General features: G+C 46.4%; 1 protein-coding gene across 1 annotated transcript in view; it reads left to right on the top strand.

Annotated features, from left to right (window-relative positions):
* SLC5A1 (solute carrier family 5 member 1) overlaps nt 1-13,164 on the top strand; it is a 53,582-nt gene that overhangs the window by 18,300 nt on the left and 22,118 nt on the right. The window contains exons 3-5 of the mRNA XM_069497251.1: nt 5,972-6,076; nt 6,713-6,772; nt 8,344-8,448. Of these exons, the coding sequence (XP_069353352.1) occupies nt 5,972-6,076; nt 6,713-6,772; nt 8,344-8,448 (270 nt within the window). The remainder of the gene's footprint in view (nt 1-5,971; nt 6,077-6,712; nt 6,773-8,343; nt 8,449-13,164) is intronic.

Here is a 13,164-nt window from a genome sequence, read left to right as displayed (position 1 = left end):
CTAACCCACAAGGTCAAATCTTCCTTGTGGCCTTGTTCTTATGAACGCCAAGCTTATAGGTTGCCAGGTCGACATCTAAGAGAGACACTTCATAGTCTCTAGTATGCCCTGCTGGCCCTGATGTCCTTATGGGCCCCGTGTAGGGCTGGTGGGCCAGGTTTATTGCCTCTTCCTCTGGGGAGATGGTCCTTGGCGTGTCCCTGTGAAGAGTCCCCACTCCAAGCATCCAGTGGGATCAAATGCGACTCTGAGGCATTTGGTCACCATGGCTCCTGCGGTTTCCCTGAGAGAAGCAGTCAAGGGTTTGATATCGCTTACTCAGCAGACCTCTACTGAACCCTTGCCATGTACAAGGAAGGTCTTGTGCTAAGTAGAAGCAGAAATGCTCTGTGAGGGCTAGAAGGTATTTGGGGCATCACGCTTGTTCAGAAGCAGTCGCCAACACAGGACCTGGCAGGCACCAGGAGAGTGGAACAGACATCTGGAGGAAGAGATCAGAGGAGGAAGATATTCAGAGACCCCGTCTCTTAAAAACAAAAGTTTGCAGGGAGACATGATTTGCCGGATGTTTTCCTTTGTGGTTTAGGTAGTTTTCTCTTTAGAGAAGGCTCATGGGAAAACATCAGATTTTTGCCAAACCCTGGAGGGATTGAAGTGAAAGAAAATTTAAGTGGTAGAGCCACCGTCTTGTTAAGGTAAACCAGATTGGCCCTATCAGGAATCTAAATTACCATGGGAGGAAATCCTTTCTTGTTAAATGTTCCAAATAATGTAGAAGCAAATTCTCAAACAGTGAAGGGAATTAGAGGAACTGGCCCGGGTCCCCTCTACTGCCAGGCACCTATGGCTGAGTGTCAGGTTTAAAAGAGGATATGAGGGTAGATGATGTTAAAACCAGATGGGAGGTCCAGAAGGGAGCCTGCTTCACTCTGGACAGCTCGTGTCCAGAATAGCCTCTGCAGGTCGCGGGCCTACTTGGGGACAGACGTGGGGCTGAGGGCAGCAGAGAGCAACCAGGATGGTGAGATTCAAGTCCAGGGTCAGTGAGGAGCAGACACATGAGAAGAGGAGGCTTAGCCTGGAGAATATTTAAGGGTGGGGGGTGCCACCCCTGTCCTTAGACACTGGAAGGGCTGGCTTTGACTTGTTCCGGTATCAGGGTGGGAGGGGGACTGACAGGTAGATTTCAGCTCAAGGTAAAGAATGACTTTTTTTTTTTTTTTTTTTGAGACAGAGTCTCACTCGGTTTCCCGGGCTAGAGTGAGTGCCGTGGCATCAGCCTAGCTCACAGCAATCTCAAACTCCTGGGCTTAAGCGATCCTCCTGCCTCAGCCTCCCGGGTAGCTGGGACTACTGGCATGCACCACCATGCCTGGCTAATTTTTTCTATATATATTTTAGTTAGCCAGATAATTTCTTTCTATTTTTAGTAGAAACGGGGTCGCACTCTTGCTCAGGCTGGTCTCGAACTCCTGACCCTGAGCGATCCACCCACCTAGGCCTCCCAGAGTGCTAGGATTACAGGTGTGAGCCACCGCGCCCAGCCAAGAATGACTTTTTAACAATCCGAGTTTTTCTACCACGGTTTCAGCTCTCCTGTAAGGTGAGGAGTTCTCTGTCACCAGAGGTCTGCATTCCGAAGCTGACCACCACTTGGGAGGTGTTGCAGAGAGGACTCAAGCCGTGACATCTATGGACCCGACCCACTCTGGAAGATTCTATGGTTCTGTAATTTCTCTATCTCCCCTCCTGCCAACCTTCTAGGATAGGAAATCTAGGCAGTAAGATGCGACCATGAATTCCCTAAAGTCAAAAACGTAGTTTTTTTTGTCTTCTGTGATGGGACATTTCACTCTCAAACCTATTGGGTTTGGTCAGACCCGGCTCATCTTGCACATCGCCAGGAAAACTATCTAAATACTTTTGAGCACCAGTAGGGCATGAGGAGGGCTTGGAAAGAAGTTAGTGAAAAGCAAGGTCAAGCTGGCAAAATGTTAGATAAAGTCTAACATCCTGAATTCAGGAGTGTGGGAGGAAATTACAGAGAAGGACACGATGACTCATGTCACTGGGTCACTCCCAAGATGGGGTGTGATTCCCAAATGGGCATGAGCGTGGGTGAGGAGTGGACAGAGAGAGTGTTTGGGAAATCAGTGTGCTGAAAGTGTTGTGGGTGTTTGTTTGTTTTTTTTTTTTTGAAACAGGGTCTCACTCTGTCTCCCAGGCTGGAGTGCAGTGGCATCATCATAGCTCACTGCAGCCTCAAACTCCTGGGCTCAAGCCATCCTCCTGCCTTGGCCTCCCGAGTAGCTGGGACGACACCTGGCTAATTTTTCTATCTTTTGTAGAGACGGGGTCTCGCTCTTGCTCGGGCTGTGCAAGCCTTGTTGATGAGCTCCAGGGAGAGGAGGGCAGCGTGAGAACCTGGCAGAGGAGCATAGGTGACAAAGTGATGGTGTCTGGCTTAGTTTACTCAGGCTGCAGTGACAAAATACCACAGACTGGGTGTCTTACACATCAGAAATGAACTTTCTCACTGTTCTAGAAGTTAGAAGTCAAAGATCAAAGTGCTGTCAGGGTTGGTGTCTGGTGAGGCCTCTCTTCCTGGCTTGTAGGCAGCTGCCTTCTCGAGGTGTCCTCGTATGGCCTCTTCTCTGTGCGTCGGGGGACAGAGAGAGAAAGAGGGAGCTCTCTGGTGTCTCTTCTCGTAAAGACAGCCATTCTATCGGATTGGAGCCCCATCCTGATGACCTCATTTAACCTTCCTGTGTCCCTAAAGGCTCCATCTCCAAGCACAGTCACTTTGGGGTCTGGGGAATCCAACATATGAACTTTTCGGGGAGGACACAGTTTAGTCTGTAACAGCGTCTGTTGTAGCTCTTGTGAATTGTCTTTGAAGGCGAAGTAATTGTCCTCTTGGCAGGAGATGGGAGGGAAGGGACATTGATTGAGGGTCAGCTGAGTGCCATTCCTTACTGATCCACAATCTCATCTGGCTCCTCCGCAGCCCCGTATGAGGCGAGGTGGAGGCTCACAGGTGTTGTGACCACCCAGACAGTAAGAGGTCAAGAAAGCATTCGAACTTGAGTTTTGTTTTTTTTTAACGCAACAGTTTAAGTATCTGTATTTTTTATCATTTCAGATTTGCCCCTAATTTATACATTTCATATTCAGACCTCAATATTACACTTTAGTTACACAGCCAGTAAAAAATAAGACAGTTGAAACAAATAACTGAAGTAAAAAAAAAAATTACTTTGTTCCTAAGTAAAAATGATTTAGTTCTGAAGCAGATGGATAATGTAAAGAAGGGAAGGGACTGCATGTGGTGGCTCACGCCTGTAATCCTAGCGCTTTGGGAGGCCAAGGCGGGAGGATCGCTCGAGGTCAGGAGTTCGAGACCAGCTTGAGCAAGAGCGAGACCCTGTCTGTACAAAAAAATAGAAAAAAATTAGCTGGGCATGGTGGTGGGGCACCACTAGTCTCAGCTACTCAGTCAGGAGGCTGAGGCAGGAGGATCGCTTGAGCCCAGGAGTTTGAGGTTGCAGTGAGCTATGATGATGCCACTGCACTCTAGCCGGGGCAACAGAGTTAGACCTGTCTCAAAAAAAAAAAAAAAAAACAAGGAATGATCGGGAAGAAATTGATTATATCAAGAGATCATCCTTAGCAAATCTAGTTCCTTACTAACCAAGCTGAGAGTTACCCTGATTTGCTAAGAGGAAGCTCAGTCTTTGTTACCAACATTGCTTCTTCCTAGATTAACTGAGTTTTTACATTGAATTTTTATTTTTTTGCAGTTAGGTGTATGGCATTATTTTCTTGCATACTACAATCCCACGGGGGGAAAATGGAAAGTCGTTTGTCAAACTTGAGTTTTTAAGCTCACGCATGCTGCCTTTGTGCTGGAGGGAACTTCACCTTAAAACCTTGCTGAATTCCTATGACTGTGTCTTTAAGACTGGAGCTGTCAGGGAGACAGCTTGGCAGGCCCTTTTGGGTGTCTGGGAGGGTCTCTGAATTCAGCAGTGATTGGATCAGAGTTGTGTTTTGGGGAGGTATTGGCCGTGTGTGTGTGTGTGTGTGTGTGTGTGTGTGTAACTGACAGGAGGAAGAGACTGGAGATCCTCTAGAAGCCTGTTGCATAGTCCTGTTGCGAGACAGTGACAGGCAGCGCAAGGGTGATATAGAAAGTGCTAGATGCCCATGACCCTGTGAAGGCAGAGTCAGAGTATTGGTAAATGATTCAGTACAGGTCGTGGAGTAAAGAGAGTGAATCCAGAATGAGGCCCAGGTAGTATCTCTGAGAGAAACGAACCAAACCTGAGCCCGGGACATTCTGGTACCCCAAGCTTTCCTGGCCCCATTCCAACCCCTTCTCAGATGGTGAGGGCGAGGAACCCCAGGACAGCCCGAGATGGCTTTAGGTACGATATCCCCCTTTGAGGGGTGGGCATTGGAGAGGACTTACTGAATTTATGATTAATCTAATGTAGTTAATCATTTCTGGTAATTATGTCCTTAACAGTACAGCATTAGGCTTAATAATTGATCAAGCGAGAGGTGATAAATGAAAAGATAATGGCTCAGGACAGGTAGGTCACTTGCAGAAGGAACATTTTGATTAAAAGTGGACTGTTACCCCACCAAGCTTTCAGCAGAAAGAGGTGGATGTCTCTAAACAACCTGCTTCCCCCTGGTTTCCCCTTCTCAGTGAGTGGCATCCACCCAGGGACTCAAGTCCTAAATCTAGGAGTCTACCCTTGATTACGCTGTCCCTCATTTGCTACGTCGAACCCATCAACTTTGTTTCCAAAACATTCTTCCAGTCTCTACACTTGTCTTTGCTTTAACTGCTACCAGCCTCGTCTAAGCCACTGTCCTTGTTCACCCAGATATAGCCACACGTGCCTTTCCCACTCGGGGAACTTTTTTTTCTTTTGAGACAGAGTCTCACTCTGTCACCCAGGCTGGAGTGCAGTGGCATCCTTATAGCTCACTGTAACCTCAAATTCCTGGGCTCAAGAGATCCTCCTGCCTCAGCTTCCCAAGTAGCTGGAACTACAGGCACATGCCACCATACCTGGCTAATTTTTCTGGTTTTTTGTAGAGATGGGATGTTGCTCTTGCTCAGGCTGGTCCTGAACTCCTGGCCTCAAGCGATCCTCCCGCCTCGACCTCCCAGAGTGCTAGGATGACAGGCGTGAACAGGAAGTCTTTGCTTTGTTGGAATGTTCTCCCTCTGATCCGGTCCCCTTCTAGTCTTCCAGTCTTGGGTATTTAATATGTGTCCTTCCAATCTGTTTTCTGTGTTTTTAGACATACGTGTATTCTTGAAAAATTCCTTGTTTTGTGCATGTGTCTGTGTGGCCTCTAGGACCTTTGTAGAATAGAAAAATAAAAATGCTATGTGGATTTAGAGAATTATTATTACTAGTAGTATCATCTCTAATGACTTGGGTATCCATGGAATCACATAATTTAACAGCTAGGAATCATTTGGAAATCACTGGCTCCACAGCCCTCCTTATTTGACAGGGTGACTGAGGCCCCGAGGCTTCCTTTTAAATAATTCTTTTCAAGGAAATTGTCAGTATTTACTGCGAACCTGTAGTGGGCGAGACCCTGAGCCTCCCGATGGAGGATGCGGGGACCAAAGGCAGACTTTTATCCGAGGCCCCACCGGCTGTGGGATTTCCCATGTCGTCTTCACTACTGGGCATTGGGCTCCCAAAAGTCTCGCGGATGATCTGATATGGGTGTCCAGCCCACGGCTCCTCCTCCGGTCCTCTCCTTTTCATCTCCACTGTTTTCCCAGGTCCCCATCTGAACCAGCGGTGCCCACGGACCCCAGCATCCCCCTGCGCTATCCTGTCCTTCTCTTGGCGGATGCCTCTTCTTCTCTGCGGCCTGCCCAGAGTGTCCTGCTCGAGCACAGAGTCCTCACCCGACTTTATCTTTGTGTTTCCAGATTGGAGCCTCTCTCTTCGCCAGTAACATCGGCAGTGGCCACTTTGTGGGGCTGGCCGGGACCGGAGCATCTTCAGGCATCGCCATGGGGGGTTTTGAATGGAATGTGAGTCAGACCAGAGCCGCGGTGCCTGGGAGAGGGAAGGACCCTTAGCAGCCAGCCAGTTTCGTGTATGCTCTGAGGAGCTCCAGGTGGTAGGGAACCTTGCAGGGCCACCCAGGGTGCAGACGGACGAGGGGCATGGCTTCAGGGTCCCAACAGTCCTGCTTCCCTTCCTCCAGAGTAGCATGAGAAAACCACTGATAGGACACGAATAAGTATTTCTTCTCTTTCCTCTTGATGGTAAAAAGCCAAAGCCCCAGTACCCTTCCAGCCATGTTAGAGGATTACCACCAGATTTCCATCATCATTATTATCATCATCATTATTATGGCTCTTCAAATGGTAAGAGCAGGGAAGGCAAAGGTGAACTCGGCGTTCTGGCTGGGGCGCAGGCTGTGGGGTCGGAGGGCAGGCTCCTGGGCGCCCCTTCCACCGCTGCCAACGGCTGTTTTCATAGGCCGGTCGGGCAGCAAAGGCCTTCCCCAGTCTCTAAGGGGTCCCTGGCGAGTGTCCCCAGAGCCAAAGAGAGAAAATGCTGAGTGATTTTTCTGCAGCAGCTGAGGGACCCTTCAGGGGGCAGACGTGGGCTAAGGTTCCTCCCGGTTTAAATCCACCTCTCGTTCTGGGTTTTGGTTTCAGGCCCTGTTTTTGGTGGTTGCGCTGGGCTGGTTGTTTGTCCCCATCTACATTAAAGCTGGGGTGAGTATCTGCTCTGTTATTGCATTTCCTGAGGGCAAATATACCTGTGAGTTTGGTCCTCCTGGAGGGCAGAAGAGACTTTATGGGATAAATGGCTTTTGCTCCTGGGTTATAAAGTTCCTGGCTGCCCGCAGGGGCATTAAACAGATCCACTGAGCCTGGGTCTGATGGATCTTTTCAGTCCAGGCTCATGCATGACCATCCTCTAGGAGGCTCCCCAAGCAGCTTCACTCTGTTCAGACCCCTCTGAAGCATCACGTCCCCTCACCCTGGGTGTGTACTTAATGCTGCACTGCCATGCATTTGCTCTTATATAGAACTAACTTTCTGTAGCCTCTGCCCCTAGAAAGGAAGCAGCTTGAGAAATAGAAGAACTGTGTTTCCCCATCATTTTCACACATCAGCAGCTCTTGTTTGCTAAGCGCGCAGCTACTACTCAACTATTCAGTACATGCTTGGTCTCCTGACTGTGCCTCTCTGAAACTGTACACAGGGAGTTTTAGTATCATCTGTCCTATGAGATCTAAGGGACACCCACTCCATGTGTGTCTATACATCAGGAGCTAGAAGCAATAAGGGAAAAAAACACAGGGCAGACTCTGCATCTTCTAGAGGCTCACAGATGGCTGGTGACACGTCTGGTCCCAGGAGACAACAGGCTCAGGGTTGAGGGAGCAAGATAGAAAGCGTGGTTGGAACTTGCAGAATGGAACTGGGAGGCCAGCTGGGCAGGCCTGCAGCCGCAGTCCTTGGCACTGCCCGTGTGCAGAGCACGGCGAAGGCATATCCATCACGGCCAACTTGTTGGATGCACTGGGAAGATGCCACTGTTAGGATGTCTTGTTTGCAGTAGGTCCTCTGTATAGGAATATATGTATAAATATATAGAGAGTCATCCCTCAGCATCCATGGGGATTGGTCCCAGGATCCCCCAAGGATACCAAAATCCATGGATGCTCAAGTCCCTTACATAAAATGTTGTAGTATTTGCATGTAACCTACGCACATCCTCCCATATACTTTAAAGCATCTCTCGATTATTTATAATACCTAATATTATGTAATCGCTACACAAATAGTTTTTATACTATATTCTTTTTAAATGTGTATTTTTTAAATTGTGGTATTGTTATTCTAAATTGTTTTCCCCAAATGTTTTCAATCTGTGAGTGTGGAACCCACAGATAAGGGGGGTTGATTGTGTGTATGTGTGTGTGTGTATATATATATATATATATATCTCGCCCCTCCTTCTCCAGGGCAAGGATCTGCCTCTTTGGTTATGCCCAGTCGTGTGTTCATTCAACAACTGGTGTTTACTGGGCACCTTCTGTGTGCTGAGATAACACCTAACTACCCCTGCAGCGGGAGGGCACGCGGGATGGAAATGAGGAAAAGGCTGGAGGTCAAGGGCCCTCTGGTCACCGTGCAGACTTCTCTGGCCAACGAGGGCTCGGAATCCTCGACCACACCTCTGTGGCTCTGACACCAGGGTGGGTCCTCCTGCTCTGCCTGCCCTGGGCTCTCTGATCACTCCGGCTGGCCAGTGACCACCCTCACCTCCCATGCAGGTGGTGACGATGCCACAGTACCTGCGGAAGCGGTTTGGAGGCAAGCGGATCCAGGTCTACCTTTCCATTCTGTCCCTGCTGCTCTACATTTTTACCAAGATCTCGGTGAGTCCGCGGCCCCGAGGGCTGGGCCCTGGCTGTGCCAGAGGCTGCCCCCTCTCACTCCCCAGCTGGTCACCAAGAGGCAGCTCTATATGTTTCTATTGGTCTTTTAAATCTTCTTGCTCTTTGAGGTAAAGTCACGTTAAGGAGCCAATGGAATTTAATGAAACTCCTTGTTCTCCACGGTGGTGCAGGTTGAAAGCATAAACAGGTTTAAGAAGGTTCAGGGAAAGCTGTTCTTAATAGAAGATTTAAAAAGAGTTAGATCTGGAACTTCCATATGATCCAGCGGTCCCGCTTCTGGGCATATATCCAAAGGAATTGAAATTATCCAAAGGAATTGAAATTATCCAAAGGAATGGAAATCGGTATGTCGAGGAGATCTAAGCAACGCCCTGTTCATTGCAGCACTATTCACAATAGCCAGGACATGGCATCAATGTAAGTGTCCATCAGGGGATGAAGGCAGAGAGAAAATGTGGTATATAGACACGGTGGAATGCCATTCAGCCTTAAAAAAAGAAGGAAATTCTGTCATTTGCGACAACATAGATAAACCTGGAGAACGTAAGCCAGGCACAGAAAGACCAATACTGCATGATCTCGTTTGCATGGGGAATCTAAAAATGTTGAACTCACAGAAGCAGAGAGTGGAATGGTGGTTACCGGAGCCTGGGGGCAGGTGGGGAGTTGGGGAGACGTTGGTCGAAGGCTACAAAATTTCAGTGAGGTAGGAGGAATAAGTTCAAAGGATCCATTGTGCATCATGGTGACTACAGTTAATAACAATGTTAATAACAATACAGTTAATAACAATAATAATATTTTGAAAATCACTGAAAAAGATTTTAAGCGTTTTCATCACAAAATGATAAGTATGTGAGGTAATGCACGTGTTAATTAGCTCCATCGAGCCACCCCACGATGTGTGCATATTTAACACATTGACTGCCACACTAGAAAAAAAAGTTTTCCTTGGGGCCACGGTGTTTTATTACGAAAATAGAATAAAAACTTTGAAAACAAAACGATCCTTTCTAATTTAGTGAAAAATTTGTTATTTTTTATTGTTTTCTGTGCGTGAGTTATATGGAACTTGAAAACTAGTTCTTGCAGCTCCCAAGGTGAAGGGATGTGTGAGTTACATACGCTTCATGGGGCCCCAGGCTCAAAACTAGTGTGACTTAAATACAACTCACAGGGCAGTTAATGTGTTAAAAATATCATGTTGTACATGATAAGTATATACACTTTTTATTTGTCAGTTATAAAAAAGGGGGAGTTAGCCATACATAGGACTGAACCCAACCTTAGAGGCAGCCAAGGGCCTTTGTGGCTTGCGAGGGTTAAAATCTGACTCCATGTGACATTTCTGATGCACTTAAACATGGGCAGTCAGTGCCAGCTCTGGAAGGGACCACTGAGATTCTGTCTTAAGGACAGAGAAATGAAAACTCTAAGATGGAAAGTACTTCCGAGGACCCTGAATCAGGAGTAGAACCCAGGCCTCCGATTCATAGTTCATTATGCTTTTCCATGCAGGAGGCTCCTGTGTTTGCCCGGAATTGGCTCCTTGCTAACCCTCTGGGGGATTTTTACTCTCTCTGAACCCAACCACTGTGGCCGTTCCCCTACCATTTAGCTAACTTGGAGCTGTAGGCCCCAGAGATTTTTCAAGGATTGGTTGGCCACTGGGGTACCTTTGAAAGCTGGGCAGACCTCTTGACTGACCTACTGGAGCAGGTCTTATATTCCTTCTTTCTTCACTTTTTCTTCCTTGAAAGCATTCAAGTCAATTCTTCTTGATGGCAAAAACAAAACAAAACAAAACCCCCAGGAAACCACTGAAGTTCTGCGCTATGCGCCTGACAGCCCAAAAGATGATGGGAAGAGAAAAGTTTGCTTAATAGGTTTTGGTTGGCATTTTTTTTTCAGGTCCCCAAGGTGACTGTCGGTCTAATAAAAGTTAAAGTGACAGTGAAAAAAAAAAAAGAAAAGACTATATGAATAATAAGGAATAAGAGGAAGAAAATAGGGCCTTGGTAAGAAAACCACCTAGGAAAATAATTAGAGGAGGCTGGGCACGTGGTCTGTTCCACTGCTTATTAGCAGGACACCTGGGACAAATGGCATAGACTTTCTGGAGCTTAGCTTCTCCATGATTCCTGCTTTGCCTAGCTCACTGGGTGTTAGTGAGGATCAAGTGAATTTGTTTATTATTAACATAGAGTATTATTGGGATGTAAGATATACTGATGATGAACATGACTAATTGAGAGTCCTCAACACTCCATGAGAAGCTCTCTCTGAGTTACCTAGGGCAGAGAGAGAAGTGGCATTTTCTGAGATCACAAAGGGAGTGGCTCCAGCCTTCCCCCTTAGCCAGCAGTTACAATGGGCTCATTGTTCTATCAAAAGGGTTATCTCATTGGCTATAGTCAGTTTTCCTCCCTTTTCTTGTCCTCCCTTATCCAGTGTCAAAGGTGAGATTGGACTGATCTCAGCATTTTGTGAAAGATCTTCCCTGGCTGAGATCTGAGTTAGGCTGGATCTGAATCGAGCCTTCTACTCTAGCTAGGTAGGGTGCCGAAAACACAGTTGTTAGTGCTTTCATTTTCTTGACGACTTAAAGCTGAGACAATAGCAATATTAAATAACACTTGCAGATTTCTTACTGTGGAAAATTTCAAACGTGCATAAGCAAAGATAGAGTAGTACAACAAGTACTTATGGATCTAATACTGGTCGCTTGGCTTTAACAATTACCAACATTTTGCCATTTTTGGTTCATCTATCCTCTTCCACTTTTTCTCAGCAGTATTTTGAATCAAATCCCAGATATCGTGTCACTTCACTTTAAATTCTTCAGAATGCAACTTTGACTTAAAAAAAAAAACTATTGTGCTATTATCAAATTTAACGAAATTTACGGTCATTTCTTAATTTAGGTAATTTAATACCTGGTCCATACACAGAGTTTCATGATTATCTCAAAAATGTTTCCTTACAGTTTGTTGAATCAGGATCCAAATGAAGTCTACACATTGCATTTGGTTGTTCTTTCTTTAAAGGAAATATATTAATATATGTGCAGGTCTTCAAACTATCACAATTATTTTTCCCTCTTATTACCTTCCTGTCCTGGCCTACATGAACAAATGTTTTTTGTTTTTATTTTTTTTTTTTTTTTTGATTGGGTTATTTGTCTTTTTGTTGGTCAGTTGTAAAAGTTCTTTATATATTCTGGATGCTAGACCTTATCAGATATGTCTTGCGAATATTTTCTTCCATTCTGTAGGTGGTCTTTTCACTTTCTTGGTAGTGTCCTTTGATGCATAAAGGTTTTAAATCTTGGGGAAGTCCAATTTATCTATTTTATCTTTTGTTGCTCCTGGTTTTGATGTCATTTGTCAGACTCCATTGCCAAATCCAAGATTATGAAAATGTACCCCCTATGTTTTCTCTTTAGAGTTTTGTAGTTTTCGCTCTTACATTTAGGGCTTTGATCCATTTTGAGTTAATTTTTGTGTATGGTGTGAGGTAGGGCTCTAACTTCATTCTTTTGCATGTGGATATCCAGTTCTCCCAGCACCATTTATTGAAGAGACTATTGTTTCCCCATTGAATGGTCTAGCACATAAGTTTTTATACAACTCAATGAAAGCATGCTATTATTGATAAGAATGATAAGGTTTTGCCTTGGAGTTGGGACTAACACTCAGCAATAGTGCTTCCTGTTTGTGCAGATTCCTGACTCGCACTGCTCCTGCCCTTGAGGGGTGCCTTTGTGCCTTTTCTACTAATGTCACAATTCTGCCTCCTTCACTTTCTCCTCTTCTCCTTCAGGGTTAGTGTTTAGTTACAAATGAAAAACCCCAGCTTTTCCACCTTATTTTGCTAGACTGGTGTGCAGAGCCTGGACTGGGAAATGCTGGGAGGGCTGAGGCATGAGGCCTTGGTTTCCTGAGGGAGGACAGGGCATCAGTTTAAGAAGACAAAAAGGAACGCAAGCAGGAGGGTGGGAAGGTCACCCTGCCAGGAGGGGAGGTTGGGGAGGGAGTCGCTCCTTGGTTCAGCTCGTGAGGTGGTTCCCGTCTAATGTGCGTTCAGGGAAGGGAACTGGGCTTCTTCCCCTTCTCCAAGGCAAGCATTTTCCAAGTCCACAGTTCAAGCTGGTGAAAGGCTGTTGACTGTGGTTGCCATGGAAAGGGCACTCTTTGCCCTTGGAGCTGGTGTAGGGGTGGTCATATAAATAAACTAAATGCCCAACCTCTCTCCCTGCCTTCCCTGTCACCCCACCTATTTTTCAGGTTACTCATTAAACCTCCTTGTACTTGGGAGCCCCTAGGGAGCCGAGGGACAGCCTCCTTCCGCTCAGATACTGATGGGGCACGTCCCTCAACCGTCACCTTTTTCTAAATTTTGCTTTTGAATCGTACGTGGTTGTAGGCTACTCCCTCTCTGTGTGGCTTTTGGGGCTCCATACTGAAGGCCCTGACCAATGTCACACTTGTTCCACCTGCTGACCAAGGTCAGTGAGCCCCTGCCAAAGGCACAAGAAGGATGACAGCTGCTCTTTACGTAGTGCCTGTCTCTTCATTAAGTCTCCAATAGGGGCTTTACGTGCACCCTCTCCAGTTCTCATGCCAGTACTGCATGGGTAGGGACTTTTAGTTTATTTTCCACTTCATGGAAGAGAAAACTGAGTCTCAGAGAAGT

Source organism: Eulemur rufifrons, chromosome 21 (genome assembly GCF_041146395.1).
Source record: "Eulemur rufifrons isolate Redbay chromosome 21, OSU_ERuf_1, whole genome shotgun sequence".
Classification (NCBI taxonomy): Eukaryota; Metazoa; Chordata; class Mammalia; order Primates; family Lemuridae; genus Eulemur; species Eulemur rufifrons.
This window is presented reverse-complemented; position numbering and strand designations above follow the sequence as displayed.